The sequence below is a fragment of the Staurois parvus genome, unplaced genomic scaffold (assembly GCF_062004578.1).
Source record: "Staurois parvus isolate SC_StPar_1 unplaced genomic scaffold, SC_StPar_1.0 ptg000371l, whole genome shotgun sequence".
In the NCBI taxonomy this organism is placed as follows: domain Eukaryota; kingdom Metazoa; phylum Chordata; class Amphibia; order Anura; family Ranidae; genus Staurois; species Staurois parvus.
Window position 1 is genome coordinate 5464992 of NW_028318167.1, and position 26684 is coordinate 5491675.

General features: G+C 44.4%; 1 protein-coding gene across 2 annotated transcripts in view; it reads right to left on the reverse strand.

Moving 5' to 3' along the window:
* CYP7B1 (cytochrome P450 family 7 subfamily B member 1) overlaps positions 1 to 26684 on the reverse strand; it is a 319348-nt gene that overhangs the window by 55891 nt on the left and 236773 nt on the right. The window contains exons 3-4 of one of the 2 annotated variants that reach the window (XM_089685329.1): positions 7784 to 7969; positions 6698 to 6904 (exon numbers count right to left, since the gene is read on the reverse strand). In XM_089685329.1, the coding sequence (XP_089541455.1) occupies positions 6698 to 6904; positions 7784 to 7969 (393 nt within the window). Of the gene's footprint in view, positions 1 to 6697; positions 6905 to 7372; positions 7970 to 26684 lie in introns of both variants that reach the window. The other variant, XM_089685328.1, reaches the window with a different exon arrangement.

Genomic DNA, 26684 nt, shown 5'->3' on the forward strand with positions numbered 1-26684 from the left:
GTGACATTACCAAGAACTGGATGTCCCTCCAAAATTGATGAAAAGATGAGAAGAAAACTGGTCTGGGAGGCTGCCAAAAGGCCTATAGCAACATTAAAGGAGCTGCAGGAATATCTGGCAAGTACTGGCTGTGTGGTACATGTGACAACAATCTCCCGTATTCTTCATATGTCTGGGCTATGGGGTAGAGTGGCAAGACAGAAGCCTTTTCTTACAAAGAAAAATATCCAAACTCAGCTAAATTTTGCAAAAACACATCTGAAGTCTTCCAAAAGCATCTGGGAAAATGTGTTATGGTCTGATGAAACCAAGGTTGAACCTTTTGGCCACAATTCCAAAAGATATGTTTGGTGCAAAAACAACACTGCACATCACCAAAAGAACATCATACCCACAGTGAAGCAAGGTGGTGGCAGCATCATGCTTTGGGGCTGTTTTTCTTCAGCTGGAACTGGGGCCTTAGTCAAGGTAGAAGGAATTATGAACAGTTCCAAATACAGTTCCTTCAGGCTTCTGCTAGAAAGCTGAACATGAAGAGGAACTTCACCTTTCAGCATGACAATGACCCAAATCATACATCCAAATCAACAAAGGAATGGCTTCACCAGAAGAAGATGAAAGTTTTGGAGTGGTGCAGCAAGAGCCCAGACCTGAATCCGATTGAAAACCTGTGGGGTGATCTGAAGAGGGCTCCGCATAGGAGATGCCCTCGCAATCTGACAGGTTTGGAGTGTTTTTGCAATGAAGAGTGGGCAAATATTGCCAAGACAAGATGTGCCATGCTGATAGACTCATACCTAAAAAGACTGAGTGAATAAAATCAAAAGGTGCTTCAACAAAGTATTAGTTTAAGGGTGTGCACACTTATGCAACCATATTATTTTAGTTTTTTATTTTTACTTCCCTCCACCTAAAAGATTTCAGTTTGTTGTTCAATTGAGTTGTACAATTTATAGGTTACATTAAAGGTGGAAAAAGTTCTGAAATTATTTATCTTTGTCTCCTCTTTTACATCACAGAAACCTGACATTTTAACAGGGGTGTGTAGACTTTTATATCCACTGTATATACATGTCTTAGGCAGCAAGCGGTTATACCAGGTTCATGATATAATAAGTAATAAGTAAAAATTGTTCTGCGCAACCCGCTCAGTGAATAAATATATATACAAATGTGAATATGTGCACTAATTACCCAAATAATAAATCACTTCTTCATCCAACCCCACCCTTCCTTTGGAAGAAGTCATAGGAAATGACAAAACACAATAGGGTGGGGCTGGATGACATCATTACACCACCAGAAAGCTGCGATCTGGATAAAAGCCTGTGCAGATGCTGTGCTCTTACCCTTGAGTAGAATCATATCTGTATATGTATAAATTGTTTTTAAGGTGGTGCACTGCTGAGATATAGTGCACCAACATTGTGAGGGGATTTTCATAAATGATTGATGGTATTTTAAAATGATAAAACAATATACAGATTACTTGGATGATTTAACAGTGGTGTTAAAAACGAAGGAGGATACTTGGAGGAAGCATTTGCAGACCAGTACCAACTATAAAAAGTGCATACATGACATGGCTTTAGGTCCAGGTATTAAGGTGAGTGCAAAGAGTGATTGGTGATGGTATGTACTGAAGATTGCTCACAGTGGTGAATGGGAAGCATTCTTTTTGGATGAAGATATTATCTAAATTTTCTTTGACTTTTGTATTGTTTATAACCATTGCAGTGTTACAGTGGTGGAACCCTCTCACATGCACTTGTTAATTTTGGACTTATGTTTGATATGCTCATTTGATCTTTTGGTTTTATGTATACAACATTTTGTTTGTTTTGTACATGTAATTTGAGGGAGATTGACAACACTGTTGATATTAGAAAGTGGTATACATTTAAGAACACATGAATGTATTGCAGCACTTTTTGGTTTTTTATTTATACCAGGTTCATAGCTGCAGCTGTACAGTTTTTAAAGTCAGCAGGGAGCCTGGAACCACAGTAAGCAGTTGGGTCAGCTGCTCACAGAGGAGATGGGGGAACATTCATTCCCCCATCTCCTCTGTGACAAAAGAAGCCTGAAGTGACAGGGATTTCGGCACGAGATTCACTACTGTCATTCCCTGGCTGTGTTTGATAAGCTGCCTTGGAAGGCAGAGGGAACATCAGGGGTCTAAAAGACCCCTGATGCCTCCATAAAAAGTAGCTGTCACTGCCAAAAGCTATCACAAAGGGACTTGTTCTCCTCTTTGTGATAGCAATAAACTTAAATAAAAAACAAAAAAAAGTATAAAAAAATTAAATCAAATAAATAAAAATAATTAAAAAAATTTAAAAGTGCTCCCAACCCCTCCACTCACACACAAATGCAAGTGTGTGGTATCTCCACGAACATGAGAGTGAAAGCATTTATTCTAGTGCCCTCCCCCCCACTTACACACAAATGCTAATGCTCGCAGATCCAGCACACATATGCAAATGGTGATTGTACCACACATGCGAGATATCTCTATGAACATGGGAATCATAGCACTTATTCTAGTGCCACAACTCATTTGTCACAACTCAGCTTTGCGTGTGGACAATTTTAGATACCGTAGTTTGTCCCCATTTCACAGGCTTTACATGTTTGTTATCTATTTACTCAACATAACTGCATATTCTAGATGAGGTATTACTAATGCTTTGTACAGGGGGAAATTATGTTTGCTTTAGAAACTACATTTTGGCATTACATGCTATTAATACAGTCTATGATCTACCAGAACACTCAGATCCTTCTCTATCATTGACTGCCCCAGTTGTTCTCTTCCTAGTATGTATGATGCATGCATTTTTTAGCCCCGAAGTGCACAACTTTACATTTATCAGCATCAAACCTCATTTGCCACATTGCCCAATTAAAGTTGTAATGTAAGGTGTAGACATCGTGTAAGTTTTTATTCCAGTACACAGCTTGGTGTCATCTGCAAACACAGAACTAATACTTTTAATCCCAAACCTTCTATCATTTATAAATAGGCTAGAAGTAAGGGTCCCAATACTGAACCTTGGTGTACACCACTGATAACCATAGACCATTTAAAGTATGAATCATTCATCACTACTCTGAAGATGGACATTTAGCCAGTTTTGTATCCATTTACAAACTGAATATTCTAAGACTGTAGACTTTAACTTACACAATGGCTGTGTGTGGGGAACTGTGTCAGACGCTTTTGCAAAATCTAAGTATACTATATTCAAAGCCACTTCTTTGTCGAAGTCTTTGCTTATTTCCTCATTAAAAGAAATAAGATTTATTTGACTACTTTAGTCTTTCACGAGTCCATGCTGACTATTTCTAGCAAAAACTGTATGTGGTCTTTTATCAAACTCTCAAGTATCTTCCTGACTACAGAAGTTAAACTAACAATCTGTAGGTATTTGGCAAAGACGTTGATCCCTTTTTAAATATAGCGTCTTTCCAAACTAATGAGTTGTTATGGTGGTGTTAAAACAATGTTGCATGGTGGGTCAAGATCATCGGACGGTGGGTCAAGATCATCGGACAGTGGGTCATCATGAGTAATTAGGATCTACAACTTTGGATGCCGTGATTTTTTTTTAAATAAGGGACTTTTTCACTTTTTTAATTTACTTTTTAATTTTTTTTGTGAATAAGTAGGATGGGCCATTGTGTACCTATACTGATTCATTATTTTAAGGGGGCTCCCAGTTTCTGATACATCCCCCTACAAATCGTTGACAGGGTGTGCAGATGAGTCTTTTATCTCCTCAACATCGAGGACAAGGTGCCTTGTAAAAAGGAGTGAGCTTTGTTAAAGGTGAAGGCACATGGCCTGGTATGATTCAGAAGGAGGGTGCCCCCTTTCCAGGCCACCCAGGCTGCATGCCTGGTTAAGGGTCTTTTAATTATTTGGTTTTTTTTCAATTATTTATTTTCATGACACAGTAATTTTAGGTGACCCCACACTTTTTTAGTTTTGTTTTGTAAGTTTAAAAAAACAGTATACTTTTTTTTTTTTTTTTTTTTTTAAATGTGTACATGTTAAAGGGGTTTTCTACTTAAATTTTACACAGTGTTTTCTGTTTCATCTCTATTGTCTTTTGTTGTCAATGTCTGTGGAATTACTCTATTAGATAAAATGAAGAGGGGGATAAATAAAAATATTACCATTTAATATATTGCACCCTAATATACTGCAAAGAGAAATGTAGTTTATTAAATCCCAGCAACCAATAAGTTAGATTTGTAGCATTTCACTTACTGAAAGCAGCATTTAAAATATATTAATGTTACAGTTTTATATCAAATTCACCCTCAACAAATCCATTTATAATGATTAGTGGCAGTGTCTTGACATAGTACAGTGTTGGAAAGTCTTGATTTGCATATGCAAGTCTCTAGAGCCTTACGGGCGACTGTTTCTCGATCTTGTGGCTTCTGATGTACATCGGCTTTTTTGTGCTCTGTAAAGTGCTAGTGTAGGATTTAAAAAACATGAGAAGCTTTGGTGTGAGTGGCAAGCCTTCCCTTTTTATTGCTAAAAGTCAGCTTATAACCTCATAGGTTTGTATAGTTTAGTCTTTTTGGGAAGCAACTGAAAACATGGGCTTAACCATGCTGATATGCTATTTGGCTCCTGTCTAAATTGGCCCTAGTATGTGTATGTATGAATGTAAGTTAGTGACCTTAGATTGTACACCCCTTCAGGGCACTGACTGATAAGACTGTACAATATATATGTAAAGCGCTGCGTAAATTGATGGCGCTATATAAGTACCTGTAATAAATAAATAAACCCTTTCATGACCAAAGGTCATTAATGCCTAGCTGTCAAATTATAATTAATTAGTGTTAGCATGTGTCAGCTAATGTAACAAGAACTCTATGACTAATTTGCATTCCTAAATAATTATATTTTTTAAGGACATATGAAGCTTTTATTTGGTACACCGTTTTATTAACAAATAAACCAGTGCTCTACAATAAAACTGCTGTGTTTTATTATAGGGCAACAATTAAATAAATGTAAATACATTTTTTTTTTTAATTAAAAAAAAAGTTAAAAAACTGTAAAAATGCAACTGTATCTGACAGTCACCACAGAATAATACTGCTGCCTGAAGGTGAACTGAAGTGGGACCTTACTTGTTCATTTTTATCAATGCCTGCATGCGATTACGGTCACTGTGTAAGAGTTGTCTTAGTAACCACATGACTGGGAACCACTCTTATTGGTTCCTGATCATCAAAGAAGATGCCAGCAGTCATGCAAAGTGTCTATTGCTAGGCTCTCAAAGTGCAGGATGTTTTTTAGCATATCACTTTCATGGGCCATCTTGTTGGGACCAGTTAATAAACAGATTGCAAGTGGGAGGGGTATAACATGCATACCAATTCTCTTGCCTAATAAATGATATAGGTGACGCCAAGTCTGTTTTAAAATAATTATTCCTGCACAACTGAATTCCCTGCATTTTTTAAATTAATTTTAGTATGTTACGGTTAACAATTAAAGGGTAACTAACTTGGGTGTGGTTTGGGATCGAGCTCAGGTAACCAGATATTTCCTGTAATTTTGACCCACTCTTTTTCAGAAGCAGTTGCCATGTGGTATTGAAATTCTGTTTTCTACAATAGTCTTCTGAGTTCAAGGAAACTCTGTGCTTTTTTTGTTGACTTTAAAGTGGAACTAAATCTCCCTATCTTTTTCAGCCAAGGAAGCTGCCATTTTAGCCTCTGTTGGATCTACAACTGCCATAGCGCTGCACGTGATCAGTTATAACACCAGTCATTTAATGGTTTGGTTGAGAGCAAAAGCAAATGTGACAGTTAGCATTCCTGGTTTGCCAGGAATGTAACTATTTGTGAAACCATTAAATGGATAGATTTAGTTCCGCTTTAATATAATTTTAGCTGCACCTAAGCTTTCTACTAAGCTTTTTTTAATTATGTGTACCTGCACTATCAAAGAGTATTTCCAGAAATATTTTATACATTATTACCTCCATTTCCTATTTATTTTGTTTTTTTTCTTTTCTCTTGTCCATTTCAATAAAAATGTCTAGTTTTTTAGATTTTGGGCAAACAAAAATTTTTTAATTCAATGCAATAGCTGCTACATCAGTTTTCTACTGCTGATTCATCAGGAATGGCAAGATACCTTTAACATGTAAAATTGATTCTACACACTGCTCTACAATGCTTATCAAATCTGCCCATGTGGGCAGTTAAGTTTAGTCAGGCAAATGGAAACTGATACCTGACCGGCTGCTTTGGCTTCACTCTCATCAGTTCTGTCACTGCTCCTTTTTATGTGTCATCTTTATTGCTAATAACTCGCAAATAACCTCTGAAAATAACCATTAATATCTCCAGTGCCTGTATTATTCCTGAGCAGATGCTTAGAATCAAGCCAGTCAATAATCATATTTTCATTTTTAACCACTGTTAAATATTGTTGAATTCATATTGAGCCATTTCGCCTTGTACCATTATCTGTAATGTTTACATGCAAGTAAAGTAGCTGCGGATACAAACTATGTAATTTATAAATGATGTAAATGGGTATTATCACATCAATTAAGCAGCTGTGTCCTTTACCTTCTCGGTAAACAGAAATGTGTCATATGCAGAGTTTGCTGCTATTCGGTTTAATGCAGATAAAAAAAAGAAAATAAATTACCCAGCAAAACCAGGCTGTCCAACTGTTCTCTGGTGATATGGATGTCACAGTTTGGCCCCCTCTTCTGACCTGTTGACTGCAGCAAATGGTCAATTTCGTCACGCACTGATGCAAGGGCTTCTGGGTGCCTCACCAGGTAGTACATGGCCCAGAATGTAGCCGGAATCGTGTTCCCCACAGAGGCCCAAAGGAAGGCAAAATGATGGGCTGCGAGAAAATAAGGGAAAAGGAAGATTAATAGCATTTATTACACTGATTAGATTTGCAGTGTGCTAATTAAAAGATGTTAGGACACAGACCCAGCCAAGGATCAGTGAATGCTAATGAGGACCAATAGGCTTCTGAAGTCTAATTTTCTGCTTAATGAGAATAGTTTAAAATATAATGTCTGCAGGAAGGGGGAGAGAATGTAGTAAGAGGGGTGGGGGGGTGGGGGGTATAGGCAACTCGGTTATAATCTTTTTCTCATTACCACTATTAAGTATCTTGTTTTACCACCTCAGCAAAAAAAAAAAAAAATTATAGATGGTTGTTTGAGAGTAAAACATTTTATCCTTAGCCAATTAAAAGAAGCATATAACATTTTCAAGGTCGCAATTTTGATTTTTTATTTCAAAGGTCTACAGTAAATTATTTGCCAGAATTTAGGAAAAAAAGGACTTCTTTAAAGCGTACCTGCTTTGTCATAATCACGTAGCACATCATAATTTTCCAGGATGTCTTTCCGGGCTTCTATTACCTCAGCCAGGTCATGCCTGGTGTTCATCTTATGAGGCATAAAAAACTGGATGAGTTCTTCCCGAATAGACTTGGTATTTCCTAGCAACGCAATTGGTACATTGACGACAAGATAGGGGAACTTGGCATCAAACTTTGTAAATTTTTCTCTCATTTCACTAATAACGTTACGACCATCTGCAACAGGATCTCTTCCATAGAGTGTCATAAAACTGGCTTCAAACATGATAGAGCAGCAGAACTGATACATATTTTCTGTTCTCCAATCTGTTGCTTGTGAGAATTTCCATTTGAATACACGTTGGAGATTTATCATCATGCTGTCAGTGAGTTTGTCCAAAGGCTTACCCTGCATGATTTTATAGATTTTGTTCATGCTGTCCCGTAGCTGGGGGAACTTTGATTCTGACAGGCGTGGGTAGTTAAACGTCCTGGATGCCATTTCGTTGGAGAATTCGTGGAAGTCAAGTTTCTTGCCATTTCGAATGACATACTGGAATTGGGTTGGATCCATGATAAATGTTAAATATCTGCCTGTGTGAGAGAAAACAGATCACTATCATCAGCTTTCTGACATTATTGTCTTCATCAGCACTAAATAAATGGAATAATTGCATGGCAAAATATTACATTTTCATTCAATATGCTGCTTATTTAAGCTACATGATAGCCGACACATTAGAGACACTAGGATAATCACACCATTTTCTTTACTATGCCACGCGCTGTGTTTGTTTATAATTTCAAAACAGATTTACAGCCATAATTTAATATTATATTTTACATTTTTTTCATAGCCCAAAAATGTACAACTAGTTCCATTTTGAGAACCTCAAGCCTTTATAAAGAGGAGTTATTCCTCGAGTTGTCTGAGATACCTCTGATAGGAGCAGTCATACTTTGAGCCCTGGTTATCTGCTAGTTTGGGGATATTGAAGCAACTATTCAGCTTCAAAGTCAATGAGACCAACGTAGATACATGCCTCTCAGATCCATATTAGGCCTTAGAACATTTCTTTTTTTTGTAACCAAACTGTGTTAGAAAAGATCTGTAGACTTACCTATTTTCAAACCACTGTGGTCCAGTTACATGATTGGCCCCCTAGTGTCATCTAGCACCGGATGCAGGGGAGAGGAGGGAGCTCCGACAATGGATGGGCCATGATAAGATGGATGACATTTCCTCTCAGGTTTGCCAGCCATTGTTGAGCACTCTCTGTATTCCCCTGCAGCTGTTGGAGGGAGATCACATTACCAGACTGGAGCAGCCTGAAAATAGGTAATTACATTCACCAGCCGCTTTATTAGGTACACCTTGCTAGTACAGGGTTGGACCCCCTTCAGAACTTTCTTCATTCTTCATGGCATAGATTCAACATGGTGTTGGAAACATTCCTCAGAGATTCTCGAACCAGTCTGCCCAATCTCCTCTGACCACTGACATCAACAAGGTATTTTCATCCACACAACTGCTGTTCACTGGATATTTTCTCTTTTTTGACCATTCTCTGTAAACCCTAGCAATGGTTGTGAGTGAAAATCAAGTAGATCAGCAGTTTTTAAAATACTCAGACCAGCCTGTCTGGCACCAACAACCATAACACGTTCAAAAGTCACTAAAATCTCCTTTCTTCCCCATTCTGATGCTTGGTTTGAACTTCAGCAAGTCGTCTTCACCATATCTAATTGCCTAAATGCATTGAGTTGCTGCCATGTGATTGGCAAATTAGCAGTTTGTGTTACCAAGCAACTGAACAGGTGTATCTAATAAAATGGCCAGTGAGTATATACAGATCTTTTATTACACAGGTTAGTCAGAATAGGTGCTAGGAGGGAGGAAGGAGCATTTTTAAGAGTAATAAGGGGTTGGCTGGAATTCTACTTTAAATATACCAGTAAACCAATAAAATTATTTTTTTACACCTTTTTGATAAGTGCAAAAATTACTTGTTTGTTCTGCCCAAAGTGAAATGATCTCCAAACTTCCTTCCAGTGGGCAATGTTGCACTAAAATTGAAAACACTGTTATCAGCCCTACCCGTCATATCTCTACAAACTACAGACCCCCCCCCCCCTCCCAATGTTATGTAGAAGAGAGGAAGGGGTGTTCTCTTCTGTTGTCCTCACATTTCCTGATCCTCCTAAGAAACAGACAGAAAGGGAGCAATGTAAGAGCAGCAGAGTGCCACTGACAGGATCAATAAGTGAAATGGTAGGGAAAAAGCCTGAAAAAATAAAAACATACATGGATCTGTCATCTCCTCTGCAGACAATAACGGGCAGAGTAAGGAGCCAATTAGGCCATAGTCCAGTGCACATGTAGGTGATAGGAGGTAACATGCAAAAAGAAGATAAAGAGGAAGGAGCAGAAAGTGACCTAATTAGTATACTGCTGCTCCTTCGCTGTCCAGTTAGCAGGCTAGGGGTGTGTTTTAATCACTTTTCTTGACCAAGCTCTTTGGCTGCTTCAGTGGAGTTTGATGATGTGGAGGCGGTGTCTGACAGTGCTGTCTGTATTCACAAACTGGATCTACAGATTTATAATCCTTTGACAGGTAAAACTTTTCATATGAACTTCAATTGTGTATTTAGCTGCTTGCCTAAAATGGGACATGTGCTTCTATTAGTTCAACAATATCACAAGCATCCCCATTCTTTGTGTATGTCAGCTGTAGCCAAGGAATCTCCCAGCACAACAGCTAACTTCTGGGTTTGGTGTGAATCCGATTTAGACCAAAAACCTAAGCTTCAAGCTCATCACTAAGGGAAACCACACTGGATTGCTTTGATTTGGGGATAGTACAAGTATTAGGTAAAAGACAAAAACCAAAAGGGTCTGATTTTGGTGCAATTCAATACCATATATCTCCATTTACCAACTGACATTTATAACAGACAACAGGTGCATCACTTTTTCCCATTTTAAACAGTCCAACGGGAGTAAAATATGCTCTATGAAAGCATTACAAGTTTATCTCTTGTGGATATAACTGTGTAAAAATAAGATTTAGAGAACTCTTCCCAATCCTGTTCATGTCATATCAAAGCTATTTCTCATCCATTGAATATAATGTACGGTAGAGGGTTTCCCTGCATAAGGGTATCATATACCTAGGAATTAGTTGTGTGTGCACAGGTTTACGTAGAAAATGCTTCAGATGGGCTGAAAAAAACATTCTGTAACCCCATCTGGCGTGTGAAAGACTTTCAATTTGATTTTTTTTCACATCCATCGATACTCAAATCGCTTGTGTGCCTGCTTATATCGATACAGGCAGAAGGTTGAAATGCACCAAGACACCTCTGCTACCAACGTAACTCCTAAGAAATAATTGTGAATAGCTGAAAAATATTCCAACAGGAAAGACTGCTATTTCCACTAAAACCAACTATTATTAACCAGAATAATATATGGCGCCAGATCTTATCCATAAACAGTAAAATCACCATCATTCAGGGCTAGATTTACATTTAAAGAGCCTATAGGTACAGAACATCTAGCACCTTAAATAGACCCCATTACCAATTTAAAACCATATAAGAATCGAGAATTATAAGTACTTACAGTGTTTATTTCATAAATTAATTATTAGTTTGCAATGTGCCTTTGCAAGAAAATTTGACTATTCCAGAAAAGTCAATTCCCTAGCCCAGCCCTCTTTGCGCACATCATAGCCCTTTATTCCTGGGAGTGTCTGTTTATGGTCTTACTGGCCCAGCACCTCCACTTCCCCTTACCTCCCTCTGTAATCATTTGTGTAGTTGCTGGGAAAGGAACAAAGGGATATGCCAGAGTGTCAATTGATTATAAATGTACATAATCTTATGTAAAGATTTTTGTTCAAATGAATGGACTCATGACATGGTCTGTTTTAAGCCCTGTACATAAACAGGCCACACCCCTGTTGTACTGCTTAAAACATTTAAAAACACAAGGCTTGTTTTTGTTTTCTTTAAAATAAACATGTGATACTTACCTGCTCTGTGCAGTGATTTTGCACACAGCAGCCACGATCCTCCTCTTCTTGTGTCCCCCCCACAGCTTCTGGGCCCTCCCCCTTGTTGGGTGCCCCCAAAGTAAGCTGCTTGCTCTGGGGGCACTCGTGAATGCTCACTCTCTAGCTGCCTCTGTGTGTTTATGGGACACACAAAGCGTGGCTTAGTCCCATCACTCAGTCCCACTCCTCACTGCCTGTGATTGACAGAAGTGGAAGCCAATGGCTCCCACTGCTGTGTCTCAGCAAATGGGGAGAGGAAAGAGATCATAGAGAGCCTCAGCTCTCGTGCACATCGCTGGATCAAGATTGGGCTCAGGTAATTATTAGAGGGGTTGAGGAGGAGCTGCACCCTGAAGGCTGTTTACCTTCATGCTTAGAATGCATGAAGGTAAAAAACCTTCAGGTTTTAGAACCACTTTAATCACCATTACACAGTGTGCATAAAACAATTGGCTATTTGAATGTAGTAGTTAGTTATGGGCTGGATCAGCAGATTTAAACCCTAAGTTTACTTAAAAAAAAAAAAAAAAAAAAAAGCACAAGGGACATTACTTACTTTCAGTGAGATGTGTCCCTTGTTCTGCTGTGTTCTTATTAAGCTGAAATCTTTCTATTCTGATGCTCCGCTCCACCCTCATTGCTGTAATTTTCCAGGGCCACGGAATTTCATAGAACTAAGAAAGCCTCACAGTCACTCATCAGAAGTACTCAACTATGTCTGTCCTTTCTGCCCAGTTTCTCCATTCATAGAAGCTGGTATTACAGCTTCCGTTGAGTACCACTGACAGAGGCTCCTGTTGTTTGCAGGCTTTGTTTATTCAGAAATCCTCTGTTTAGCCTTGTAAGCTTATAAACAAAGCCTTGAAACACTGTTTTCAGGCTTCTTTTATACAGGAACCACTTTGAGAGCTCTTACAACAAAAGCAGACCTGAAAATGATAGCTGGTTTCAGAATAACATCAGGTGCCTATAGGCATGGGTGGCGAATGCCAAATTTATTAAGAAAGGAGAAAAAAAACCCTTTTAGGTATATCAGTGATAGAAGAAAAAAATATCTCTAAAATTAAAACTGGGCACAACATTTATGTTGAGGGAGACCTGGATGTAACAAAGCATTTAAACAATTACTTCTGTTCAGTCTCCTCAGAAATAAAATGCACTAGCAATAACAAGTTCGGGAATCATATCAGTTGTAAATGACAGGTCATTATTCAGATTTCTAGAGACAGAGGTAGCAGAGGAACTGGCTCAGTTCTAAGAGAACTTCAAGGTATAGTTGTTGAACCATTAATGGATCTTTTAAATCAATCTCTTTTAACAGGATACATTCCCCATGACTGGAGGACAGCTAATATTGCACCTATCCAAAAGAAGGGCAGCAAGACAGAAGCTGGCAATTACAGGCCAGTAAGTTTAAAAGTGGTTGTAGTCAAGTTTTTGCAATCACTCCTGAAAAGAAGGATCATTGATCACTTAAAAACACACACCTTGCTGGACCCAAAGTGGCATGGCTTTGTTAAGGGCAGATCTAGTCCGACTGATCTGACTACATTTTTGGACTATATTACTAATATTTTGAACCATGGTGGTGCTGTGGACATAGCATATCTTGATTTCAGCAAGGCTGATACAGTTCCACATAATGATCTGATACAAAAGTTGTACAATCTAGGATGTAACCCTGGTTCAGTTGGCTAAAGGATAGATACCAAAGTGCGGTTGTAAATGGGGTCCTTTCAGAACAGAGGCCAATCACTAATGGTGTACACTATAAGGCTCTGTACTAGGTCCTGTTCAATGTAATCTATATGTAAGTGTTATAACTAAAACAGACATCTCTAAATGGTGGACCGCGGACCGAATGTGGACTGAGCCCCTGTCCCATCCACACCCATGGTTGCGCCATTTAGGAGTTGCTTCTATCTCCCAGCCTCCGCCATTGTCATTTTCAAGACAACAAGGAGACCCGATAGTAATGAACCAAGCATGGGAGGCACATCTCAGTATTGGATGGAGGGCGGGTGCTGATGGTGGTAAATTTTTCATATTAACCAGCAAGTGATTGGCTGCTAGGACTGCCCTGTGTCCTAGCAACCAATCAGCTGCTGGTTAATCTGGAGAGTTACCTCTTTCAGCTCCTGCTCCCGCCTTCAATCCAAGGTAGGAGAGTGAAGGGGGCAGAGGACACTTTTCAAGGGGAGGGGGTGTGTGATGTGAAGGGGGGCAGTGCTGGGGGGGAGGCTGGCTGGATGTCAAGAGGGCAGAGCACACCACTGTGGGGGGCAGTAGTGCTGTGGGAGGGGAGTGATGTAAAAGGAGGGCAATGCTGTTGGGGGGGGTTGATGTAAAGGGGGTAGTGCAGTGAGGGGGGGCTGTGAAGAGAGACAGGGCTGTGGGGGTTGAAGTGTAGCAGGCAGAGCACACTACTGTTGGGGGGAGGGGGTATTTGTGATGTGAAGGGTGCAGTGCAGTAGGGCGTAGTGCAATGAGGGGTTATGTAAATAGGGGGCAGTGCAGTGGGGGTGATGTGAAGGTGTCAGGTGATGCAAAAAGGGGCAGTGCTGTGATGTAAAGGGTGGGTGGGTAATGTGTGGGAGGGCAGTGTTGTGAGAGTGTGAAGAGAGGCAGTGTTGTGGGGGGTGATGTGTAGTGGGCAGAGCACACTATCGTTGGTGGGAGGGGGTGTTTGCGATGTGAGGGGTGCAGTGCAGTAGGGGGTAGTGCAATGGGGGGGTTATGTATTTAGGGGGCAGTGCAGTGGGGGGTGATGTGAATGGGACACGTGATGAGAAATGGCAGTGCTGTGGGAGAGTGATGTAAAGGGTGGGTGGTTGATGTTTGGGGGGGGCAGTGTTGTGAGGGTGTGAAGGGGGCTGTGGGGGTCATGTGAATAGTGCAGAGCACACTACTGCATGTGTGTGATTTGTGATGTAAGTGGGGCAGTGCTGTGGGGGGCTGATGTGAAGAGGGGGTGGGTGATGTGAAGGGGCAGTGCTGCGGGGGGTGGGGAGAAGGGTGGCAGTGTCATGGATGGGAGATGAGGACAGAGCACACTACTTGAGTGTGTGTGTTTGCGGAGGGGGCTTGTGATGTGAGGGGGCAGGGCTGTGGCAGGTGATGTGCAGAAGGGCTGGGTGATGTAAATGGCGGCAGTGCTGTGAGGGGTGATGTGAAAGGAGACAATGCTTTCTGTGTGTGTGTGGGGGGAGGGGGTTGATGATTTGTGAAGGGGTAGAAGGCAGTACTCTGGGGGGGGGTGATGATTTGAAAGGGGATTGAGGACACTCAGAACATTACTACTGTGAAAGGGGGATTGGGTTGATGTGAAGGGGGCCTGAGAAAACTATTCTAAAGAGAAAACTGTGATGTGAAGTGGGGGACTGAGGACAATGATATTAGAACAGGATTGTGATATAATGGGGGGTATAATGGGAATGATCTGAGTCTTTGCACAAACATGTGATTTAGAACTCTGCTAAAAGAAAATTTTATTGATCGGACCTTCATAAATTTGAACTCAGCACCTCTGAATTAAAAGGTTGTTCGGCAAGGTATGTATTTTTGCTGATGATTAGAGATGAGCGAAGTATTCAAAAATTCGATTCGGCTGATTCGGCGAATTCGAGGAATAAATTCGATTCGATGCGAATATATTCGCTGCGATTTTAACTTATAAAAGGGTGTTTCTAGGCTTCAGAGAGCCTTTATATTAGTGCAGAACACTGTACCTTTAATTTAAATGCCCTTGGAGTCTGCTGGGGAAGAGAAATAATACTGTCAGTCAGTATGACATGCAGATGAGTGCCGTCGATCTTAGAATCACCGCACACTTCACTCATTTGGGCAGTCACGGGGCCAAAACCAGAGAGTGGAGCCACAGTGCGGCGGTGGAGGCAGCAGCAATGGGAGGCCATACAGCACCCTATGACAAAAATGGAACCCACCAGCAGTGTGAGGAGACCTGAAAGTGGCACATGGCAGAGTGTGGCGATGGAGACAGCAGCAATGGGAGGCCGTACAGGGACCCATGACACACTCTGGACCTGGCAGCAGCATTAGGAGGCGGTACAGGGGCCCATGGCAGATTACGGGCCTGGCAGCAGCAATGGGAGGCCCGTAATCTGCCAGCACCCTATGACAAAAAATGGAACCCACCAGCAGTGTGAGGAGACCTGAAAGTGGCACATGGCAGAGTGTGGCGATGGAGACAGCAGCAATGGGAGGCCGTACAGGGACCCATGAGAGATTCTGGACCTGGCAGCAGCATGAGGAGGCGGTACAGGGACCCATGGCAGATTACTGGCCTGGCAGCAGCAATGGGAGGCCCGTAATCTGCCAGCACCCTATGACAAAATGGAACCCACCAGCAGTGTGAGGAGACCTGAAAGTGGCACATGTTTGGGGCATGATTCATGGCGGATTTAGTCAGTTGTGTCAGGAACTGGTGGTTTGAAATCCAGACTAATCCACGCCTGATTCATTTTCACAAACGTGAGTCTCTCCACACTTTGGGTGGACAGTCGTGTCCTCCGCGGAGTTACAATACCTCCTGCCGCACTAAACACGCGCTCCGATGCCACGCTACTGGCCGGGCATGACAGCCTTTCAAGGGCAAATTCAGCTAGTTGGGGCCAAAGGTCAAGTTTCGTTGCCCAGTAGTCAAGGGAATTGTCTACCTCGGTTGGCAGGGTGCTGTCCAAGTAGGCCCAAGCCTGTTGTTTGAGGTCCTGCTCCAGGTCCACCTGATGCTGCTGCTGCTGCGGCTGGTTAGTAGTTTCCTCACTGCGCTGGTGAAGAAAGCTACTCATCATCGACTGCAGACTGAGGCAGCCGCTGCTGGTGGAGCTGCCACTGCTCCTACCACCCCACCCCTCCCCTGCTGCCATGGCAGCGGAACGCGAGCGCACAGGGCCCACAGTGTCTGAGGATGGACGTTGGCGCAGAAAGGCAGAGACCAGCTGACTATATAGGTGGTTTTTATAGTACTTTATTTTGGCCTCCCTCTCAGCAGGTGTGAAAAAGGCCACCATTTTTGAACGGTAGTGAGGGTCCAACAAGGTGGACAGCCAAAAGTCATCCCTCTGTCTGATGGTTATTATTCGGCTGTCGCTACGCAAGCAACCGAGCATGCTATGGGCCATTTGTGCCAAGGAATGCGAGGGACTCCCTGCCTCCATCTCCACAGCATACTGCCACGGTGCGTCTGGGTCCTCTGTCTCCTCCTCCTCCTCCTCTACCAGATGCTGCTGCTCCTCCACTCCTGTCCGCTGAGTGGAAAAAACACCCATTTCACTCAATAATTCCTGAGCACCAATGTCCTCCTCTACCTCCTCCTCTTCTTCCTGTCCTGCCCCCAAGGGGTCATGTGGCGTTGAGATCTGTGCGCCACGTCTACCGCACCCTGACCAGCCATTGTTAACAGCATTTGTTCCAGGACGTGCAACAGAGGAATGACGTCGTTCATCCCATAGTCCTGCCGACTCACGAATAGCGTGGCCTCCTCAAAGGGCCTGAGCAAGCGGCAGGTGTCACGCATGAGCTGCCAATGGCTGACATCTAAGTTACACAGGGAGTAACTTTATCCGCTTGTAACATCAGGAAATCTGTGATGGCCTTTCGCTGTTCGTAAAGGCAGTCTAACATATGTAGGGTTGAATTCCACCTTGTTGCAATGTCACAGCATGAGGAGTCGGTACGGGGGCCCATGGCAGATTACGGGCCTGGCAGCAGCAATGGGAGGCCCGTAATCTGCCAGCACCCTATGACAAAAAATGGAACACACCAGCAGTGTGAGGAGACCTGAAAGTGGCACATGGCAGAGTGTGGCGATGGAGACAGCAGCAATGGGAGGCCGTACATGGACCCATGAGAGACTCTGGATCTGGCAGCAGCATGAGGAGGCGGTACAGGGGCCCATGGCAGATTACGGGCCTGGCAGCAGCAATGGGAGGCCCGTAATCTGCCAGCACCCTATGACAAAAAATGGAACACACCAGCAGTGTGAGGAGACCTGAAAGTGGCACATGGCAGAGTGTGGCGATGGAGACAGCAGCAATGGGAGGCCGTACAGGGACCCATGAGAGACTATGGACCTGGCAGCAGCATGAGGAGGCGGTACAGGGGCCCACGGCAGATTACGAGCCTGGCAGCAGCAATGGGAGAACCGTAATCTGCCAGCACCCTATTACAAAAAATGGAACACACCAGCAGTGTGAGGAGACCTGAAAGTGGCACATGGCAGAGTGTGGCGATGGAGACAGCAGCAATGGGAGGCCGTACAGGGACCCATGAGACACTGTGGACCTGGCAGCAGCATGAGGAGGCGGTACAGGGGCCCATGGCAGATTAGGGGCCTGGCAGCAGCAATGGGAGGCCGTACAGGGACCCATGAGAGACTCTGGACCTGGCAGCAGCATGAGGAGGCGGTACAGGGGCCCATGGCAGATTAGGGGCCTGGCAGCAGCAATGGGAGGCCCGTAATCTGCCAGCACCCTATGACAAAAAATGGAACACACCAGCAGTGTGAGGAGACCTGAAAGTGGCACATGGCAGAGTGTGGCGATGGAGACAGCAGCAATGGGAGGCCGTACAGGGACCCATGAGAGACTCTGGACCTGGCAGCAGCATGAGGAGGCGGTACAGGGGCCCACGGCAGATTACGGGCCTGGCAGCAGCAATGGGAGGCCCATAATCTGCCAGCACCCTATGACAAAAAATGGAACACACCAGCAGTGTGTGAGGAGACCTGAAAGTGGCACATGGCAGAGTGTGGCGATGGAGACAGCAGCAATGGGAGGCCGTACAGGGACCCATGAGAGACTCTGGACCTGGCAGTAGCATGAGGAGGCGGTACGGGGGCCCACGGCAGATTACGGGCCTGGCAGCAGCAAAGGGAGGCCCGTAATCTGCCAGCACCCTATGACAAAAAATGGAACACACCAGCAGAGTGTGAGGAGACCTGAAAGTGGCACATGGCAGAGTGTGGCGATGGAGACAGCAGCAATGGGAGGCCGTACAGGGACCCATGAGACACTGTGGACCTGGCAGCAGCATGAGGAGGCGGTACAGGGGCCCATGGCAGATTAGGGGCCTGGCAGCAGCAATGGGAGGCCCGTAATCTGCCAGCACCCTATGACAAAAAATGGAACATACCAGCAGTGTGAGGAGACCTAAAAGTGGCACATGGCAGAGTGTGGAGATAGAGACAGCAGCAATGGGAGGCCGTACAGGGACCCATGAGACACTGTGGACCTGGCAGCAGCATGAGGAGGTGGTACAGGGGCCCATGGCAGATTAGGGGCCTGGCAGCAGCAATGGGAGGCCCGTAATCTGCCAGCACCCTATGACAAAAAATGGAACACACCAGCAGTGTGAGGAGACCTGAAAGTGGCACATGGCAGAGTGTGGAGATAGAGACAGCAGCAATGGGAGGCCGTACAGGGACCCATGAGACACTGTGGACCTGGCAGCAGCATGAGGAGGTGGTACAGGGGCCCATGGCAGATTAGGGGCCTGGCAGCAGCAATGGGAGGCCCGTAATCTGCCAGCACCCTATGACAAAAAATGGAACACACCAGCAGTGTGAGGAGACCTGAAAGTGGCACATGGCAGAGTGTGGCGATGGAGACAGCAGCAATGGGAGGCCGTACAGGGACCCATGAGACACTGTGGACCTGGCAGCAGCATGAGGAGGCGGTACAGGGGCCCATGGCAGATTAGGGGCCTGGCAGCAGCAATGGGAGGCCCGTAATCTGCCAGCACCCTATGACAAAAAATGGAACACACCAGCAGTGTGAGGAGACCTGAAAGTGGCACATGGCAGAGTGTGGCGATGGAGACAGCAGCAATGGGAGGCCGTACAGGGACCCATGAGACACTGTGGACCTGGCAGCAGCATGAGGAGGCGGTACAGGGGCCCACGGCAGATTACGGGCCTGGCAGCAGCAATGGGAGGCCCGTAATCTGCCAGCACCCTATGACAAAAAATGGAACACACCAGCAGTGTGTGAGGAGACCTGAAAATGGCACATGGTAGAGTGTGGCGATGGAGACAGCAGCAATGGGAGGCCGTACAGGGACCCATGAGAGACTCTGGACCTGGCAGCAGCATGAGGAGGCGGTACGGGGGCCCACGGCAGATTACGGGCCTGGCAGCAGCAATGGGAGGCCCGTAATCTGCCAGCACCCTATGACAAAAAATGGAACACACCAGCAGTGTGTGAGGAGACCTGAAAGTGGCACATGGCAGAGTGTGGCGATGGAGACAGCAGCAATGGGAGGCCATACAGGGACCCATGAGAGACTCTGGACCTGGCAGCAGCATGAGGAAGCGGTACAGGGGCCCACGGCAGATTACGGGCCTGGCAGCAGCAATGGGAGGCCCGTAATCTGCCAGCACCCTATGACAAAAAATGGAACACACCAGCAGTGTGTGAGGAGACCTGAAAGTGGCACATGGCAGAGTGCGGCGATGGAGACAGCAGCAATGGGAGGCCGTACAGGGACCCATGAGACACTGTGGACCTGGCAGCAGCATGAGGAGGCGGTACAGGGACCCATGGCAGATTAGGGGCCTGGCAGCAGCAATGGGAGGCCCGTAATCTGCCAGCACCCTATGACAAAAAATGGAACACACCAGCAGTGTGAGGAGACCTGAAAGTGGCACATGTTTGGGGCATGATTCATGGCGGATTTAGTCAGTTGTGTCAGGAACTGGTGGTTTGAAATCCAGACTAATCCACGCCTGATTCATTTTCACAAACGTGAGTCTCTCCACACTTTGGGTGGACAGTCGTGTCCTCCGCGGAGTTACAATACCTCCTGCCGCACTAAACACGCGCTCCGATGCCACGCTACTGGCCGGGCATGACAGCCTTTCAAGGGCAAATTCAGCTAGTTGGGGCCAAAGGTCAAGTTTCGTTGCCCAGTAGTCAAGGGGATTGTCTACCTCGGTTGGCAGGGTGCTGTCCAAGTGGGCCCAAGCCTGTTGTTTGAGGTCCTGCTCCAGGTCCACCTGATGCTGCTGCTGCTGCGGCTGGTTAGTAGTTTCCTCACTGCGCTGGTGAAGAAAGCTACTCATCATCGACTGCAGACTGAGGCAGCCGCTGCTGGTGGAGCTGCCACTGCTCCTACCACCCCACCCCTCCCCTGCTGCCATGGCAGCGGAACGCGAGCGCACAGGGCCCACAGTGTCTGAGGATGGACGTTGGCGCAGAAAGGCAGAGACCAACTGACTACATAGGTGGTTTTTATAGTACGTTATTTTGGCCTCCCTCTCAGCAGGTGTGAAAAAGGCCACCATTTTTGAACGGTAGCGAGGGTCCAACAAGGTGGACAGCCAAAAGTCATCCCTCTGTCTGATGGTTATTATTCGTCTGTCGCTACGCAAGCAACCGAGCATGCTATGGGCCATTTGTGCCAAGGAATGCGAGGGACTCCCTGCCTCCATCTCCACAGCATACTGCCACGGTGCGTCTGGGTCCTCTGTCTCCTCCTCCTCCTCCTCTACCAGATGCTCCTGCTCCTCCACTCCTGTCCGCTGAGTGGAAAAACCACCCATTTCACTCAATAATTCCTGAGCACAAATGTCCTCCTCTACCTCCTCCTCTTCTTCCTGTCCTGCACCCACAGGGGTCATGTGGCGTTGAGATCTGTGCGCCACGTCTACCGCACCCTGACCAGCCATTGTTAACAGCATTTGTTCCAGGACGTGCAACAGAGGAATGATGTCGTTCATCCCATAGTCCTGCCGACTCACGAATAGCGTGGCCTCCTCAAAGGGCCTGAGCAAGCGGCAGGTGTCACGTATGAGCTGCCAATGGCTGACATCGAAGTTACACAGGGGAGTACCTTTATCCGCTTGTAACATCAGGAAATCGGTGATGGCCTTTCGCTGTTCGTAAAGGCGGTCTAACATGTGTAGGGTTGAATTCCACCTTGTTGCAATGTCGCAGATCAGGCGATGCTGTGGAATTCCGTTCTGCCGCTGCAGCTCAAGGAGGGTGTGCTTTGCGGTGTAGGAATGGCTGAAATGCATGCAAAGTTTACGTGACATATTAAGGATGTCTTGCAGTGGGATGGTGGATTTTAGGAACCGCTTGACAACCAGATTGAACACGTGAGCCATGCATGGCGCATGGCACAACCTTCCTTGACGCAGAGCAGACACCATGTTCTTTCCGTTGTCGGTCAACATGGTTCCGATTTTCAGTTTGCGCGGAGACAGCCATCTGTCGATTTCTCTGTTCATTACTAGAGATGAGCGAAGAAATGAAAAATTCGATTCGGCTGATTCGGCGAATTCCAGTGTGAAATTCGATTCGATGCGAATTTCTCCGCTACGAAGATGACTTATTTAAAGGGTTTCTAGGCTTCAGAGAGCCTTTAAATTAGTGCAGAACACTGTACCTTTAATTTAAATGCCCTTGGAGATGAGGAAGGAGAAGGAGAAGGAGAAGGATGAGAAGAAGGAGAAGGAGAAGGATGAGAAGAAGGAGAAGGAGAAGGGTGAGAAGAAGGAGAAGGATGAGAAGAAGGAGAAGGATGAGAAGAAGGAGAAGGAGAAGGATGAGAAGAAGGAGAAGGAGAAGGATGAGAAGAAGGAGAAGGAGAAGGATGAGAAGAAGGAGAAGGATGAGAAGAAGGAGAAGGATGAGAAGGAGAAGGATGAGAAGGAGAAGGATGAGAAGAAGAAGGCTGAGAATAAGGAGAAGGATGAGAAGAAGGAGAAGGAGAAGGATGAGAAGAAGGAGAAGGATGAGAAGAAGGAGAAGGAGAAGGATGAGAAGAAAGAGAAGGATGAGAAGGAGAAGGATGAGAAGAAGAAGGATGAGAAGAAGAAGGATGAGAAGAAGGAAAAGGATGAGAAGAAGAAGGATGAGAAGAAGGAGAAGGATGAGAAGAAGGAGAATGATGAGAAGAAGGAGAAGGATGATAAGAAGGACAAGGAAGAGAAGAAGGAGAAGGAGAAGGATGAGAAGAAGGAGAAGGATGAGAAGAAGGAGAAGGATGAGAAGAAGGAGAAGGATGAGAAGAAGGAGAAGGATGAGAAGAAGGAGAAGGAGAAGGATGAGAAGAAGGAGAAGGATGAGAAGAAGAAGGATGAGAAGAAGGATGAGAAGAAGGAGGAGAAGGATGAGAAGAAGAAGGATGAGAAGAAGGAGAAGGATGAGAAGAAGGAGAAGGAAGAGAAGAAGGAGAAGGAGAAGGATGAGAAGGAGAAGGATGAGAAGAAGGAGAAGGATGAGAAGAAGGAGAAGGAGAAGGATGAGAAGAAGGAGAAGGATGAGAAGAAGAAGGATGAGAAGAAGGATGAGAAGGATGAGAAGAAGGAGAAGGATGAGAAGAAGGAGAATGATGAGAAGAAGGAGAAGAAGGAGAAGGATGAGAAGAAGGAGAAGGATGAGAAGAAGGAGAAGGATGAGAAGAAGGAGAAGGATGAGAAGAAGGAGAAGGAGAAGGATGAGAAGAAAAAGGATGAGGAGAAGGAGAAGGATGAGAAGAAGGAGAAGGAGAAGGATGAGAAGAAGGAGAAGGATGAGAAGAAGGAGAAGGATGAGAAGAAGGAGAAGGAGAAGGATGAGAAGAAGGAGAAGGAGAAGGATGAGAAGAAGGAGAAGGAGAAGGATGAGAAGAAGGAGAAGGATGAGAAGAAGGAGAAGGATGAGAAGGAGAAGGATGAGAAGGAGAAGGATGAGAAGAAGAAGGCTGAGAATAAGGAGAAGGATGAGAAGAAGGAGAAGGATGAGAAGAAGGAGAAGGATGAGAAGAAGGAGAAGGAGAAGGATGAGAAGAAAGAGAAGGATGAGAAGGAGAAGGATGAGAAGGAGAAGGAAGAGAAGAAGAAGGATGAGAAGAAGGAAAAGGATGAGAAGAAGAAGGATGAGAAGAAGGAGAAGGATGAGAAGAAGGAGAATGATGAGAAGAAGGAGAAGGATGATAAGAAGGAGAAGGAAGAGAAGAAGGAGAAGGAGAAGGATGAGAAGAAGGAGAAGGATGAGAAGAAGGAGAAGGATGAGAAGAAGGAGAAGGATGAGAAGAAGGAGAAGGAGAAGGATGAGAAGAAAAAGGATGAGGAGAAGGAGAAGGATGAGAAGAAGGAGAAGGAGAAGGATGAGAAGAAGGAGAAGGATGAGAAGAAGGAGAAGGATGAGAAGAAGGAGAAGGAGAAGGATGAGAAGAAGGAGAAGGAGAAGGATGAGAAGAAGGAGAAGGAGAAGGATGAGAAGAAGGAGAAGGATGAGAAGAAGGAGAAGGATGAGAAGGATGAGAAGGAGAAGGATGAGAAGGAGAAGGATGAGAAGAAGAAGGCTGAGAATAAGGAGAAGGATGAGAAGAAGGAGAAGGAGAAGGATGAGAAGAAGGAGAAGGATGAGAAGAAGGAGAAGGAGAAGGATGAGAAGAAAGAGAAGGATGAGAAGGAGAAGGATGAGAAGAAGAAGGATGAGAAGAAGAAGGATGAGAAGAAGGAAAAGGATGAGAAGAAGAAGGATGAGAAGAAGGAGAAGGATGAGAAGAAGGAGAATGATGAGAAGAAGGAGAAGGATGATAAGAAGGAGAAGGAAGAGAAGAAGGAGAAGGAGAAGGATGAGAAGAAGGAGAAGGATGAGAAGAAGGAGAAGGATGAGAAGAAGGAGAAGGATGAGAAGAAGGAGAAGGATGAGAAGAAGGAGAAGGAGAAGGATGAGAAGAAGGAGAAGGATGAGAAGAAGAAGGATGAGAAGAAGGATGAGAAGAAGGAGGAGAAGGATGAGAAGAAGAAGGATGAGAAGAAGGAGAAGGATGAGAAGAAGGAGAAGGAAGAGAAGAAGGAGAAGGAGAAGGATGAGAAGGAGAAGGATGAGAAGAAGGAGAAGGATGAGAAGAAGGAGAAGGATGAGAAGAAGGAGAAGGAGAAGGATGAGAAGAAGGAGAAGGATGAGAAGAAGAAGGATGAGAAGAAGGATGAGAAGGATGAGAAGAAGGAGAAGGATGAGAAGAAGGAGAAGGATGAGAAGAAGGAGAAGAAGGAGAAGGATGAGAAGAAGGAGAAGGATGAGAAGAAGGAGAAGGATGAGAAGAAGGAGAAGGATGAGAAGAAGGAGAAGGAGAAGGATGAGAAGAAAAAGGATGAGGAGAAGGAGAAGGATGAGAAGAAGGAGAAGGATGAGAAGGAGAAGGATGAGAAGAAGGAGAAGGAGAAGGATGAGAAGAAGGAGAAGGATGAGAAGAAGGAGAAGGATGAGAAGGAGAAGGAGAAGGATGAGAAGGAGAAGGATGAGAAGAAGGAGAAGGAGAAGGATGAGAAGAAGGAGAAGGAGAAGGATGAGAAGAAGGAGAAGGATGAGAAGAAGGATGAGCAGAAGGAGAAGGATGAGAAGAAGGAGAAGGATGAGAAGAAGGAGAAGGATGAGAAGAAGGATGAGAAGAAGGATGAGAAGAAGGAGAAGGATGAGAAGAAGGACAGTTCTGTGACAGTTTCTGTCTATTTCTGACAGTTCTGGGACATTCACTCCATACAGCGGTTTCAACCGCTGTATGGAGGGAATGTCATAGAACTGTCAGAAATAGACTATTAATGACAGTTCTGGGACTGTCCTTCCATGCAGCGGTTGAAACATTGTATGTATTTGTTTCCATAAATGGATCCATTTATGGAAACAAATACATACAATGTTTCAACCGCTGCATGGAAGGACAGTCCCAGAACTGTCATTAATAGTCTATTTCTGACAGTTCCATGACATTCCCTCCATACAGCGGTTAAAACAGCTGTATGCAGTGAATGTCCCAGAACTGTCATAAATAGTCTATTTCTGATAGATCTGGGACATTCACTCCATACAGCTGTTTTAACCGCTGTATGGAGGGAATGTCATGGAACTGTCAGAAATAGACTATTAATGACAGTTGTGGGACTGTCCTTCCATACAGCGGTTGAAACATTGTATGTATTTGTTTCCATAAATGGATCCATTTATGGAAACAAATACATACAATGTTTCAACCGCTGCATGGAAGGACAGTCCCAGAACTGTCATTAATAGTCTATTTCTGACAGTTCCATGACATTCCCTCCATACAGCGGTTAAAACAGCTGTATGCAGTGAATGTCCCAGAACTGTCATAAATAGTCTATTTCTGATAGATCTGGGACATTCACTCCATACAGCTGTTTTAACCGCTGTATGGAGGGAATGTCATGGAACTGTCAGAAATAGACTATTAATGACAGTTCTGGGACTGTCCTTCAATGCAGCGGTTGAAACATTGTATGTATTTGTTTCCATAAATGGATCCATTTATGGAAACAAATACATACAATGTTTCAACCGCTGCATTGAAGGACAGTCCCAGAACTGTCATTAATAGTCTATTTCTGACAGTTCCATGACATTCCCTCCATACAGCGGTTAAAACAGCTGTATGCAGTGAATGTCCCAGAACTGTCATAAATAGTCTATTTCTGATAGATCTGGGACATTCACTCCATACAGCTGTTTTAACCGCTGTATGGAGGGAATGTCATGGAACTGTCAGAAATAGACTATTAATGACAGTTGTGGGACTGTCCTTCCATACAGCGGTTGAAACATTGTATGTATTTGTTTCCATAAATGGATCCATTTATGGAAACAAATACATACAATGTTTCAACCGCTGCATTGAAGGACAGTCCCAGAACTGTCATTAATAGTCTATTTCTGACAGTTCCATGACATTCCCTCCATACAGCGGTTAAAACAGCTGTATGCAGTGAATGTCCCAGAACTGTCATAAATAGTCTATTTCTGATAGATCTGGGACATTCACTCCATACAGCTGTTTTAACCGCTGTATGGAGGGAATGTCATGGAACTGTCAGAAATAGACTATTAATGACAGTTCTGGGACTGTCCTTCCATGCAGCGGTTGAAACATTGTATGTATTTGTTTCCATAAATGGATCCATTTATGGAAACAAATACATACAATGTTTCAACCGCTGCATTGAAGGACAGTCCCAGAACTGTCATTAATAGTCTATTTCTGACAGTTCCATGACATTCCCTCCATACAGCGGTTAAAACAGCTGTATGCAGTGAATGTCCCAGAACTGTCATAAATAGTCTATTTCTGATAGATCTGGGACATTCACTCCATACAGCTGTTTTAACCGCTGTATGGAGGGAATGTCATGGAACTGTCAGAAATAGACTATTAATGACAGTTCTGGGACTGTCCTTCCATGCAGCGGTTGAAACATTGTATGTATTTGTTTCCATAAATGGATC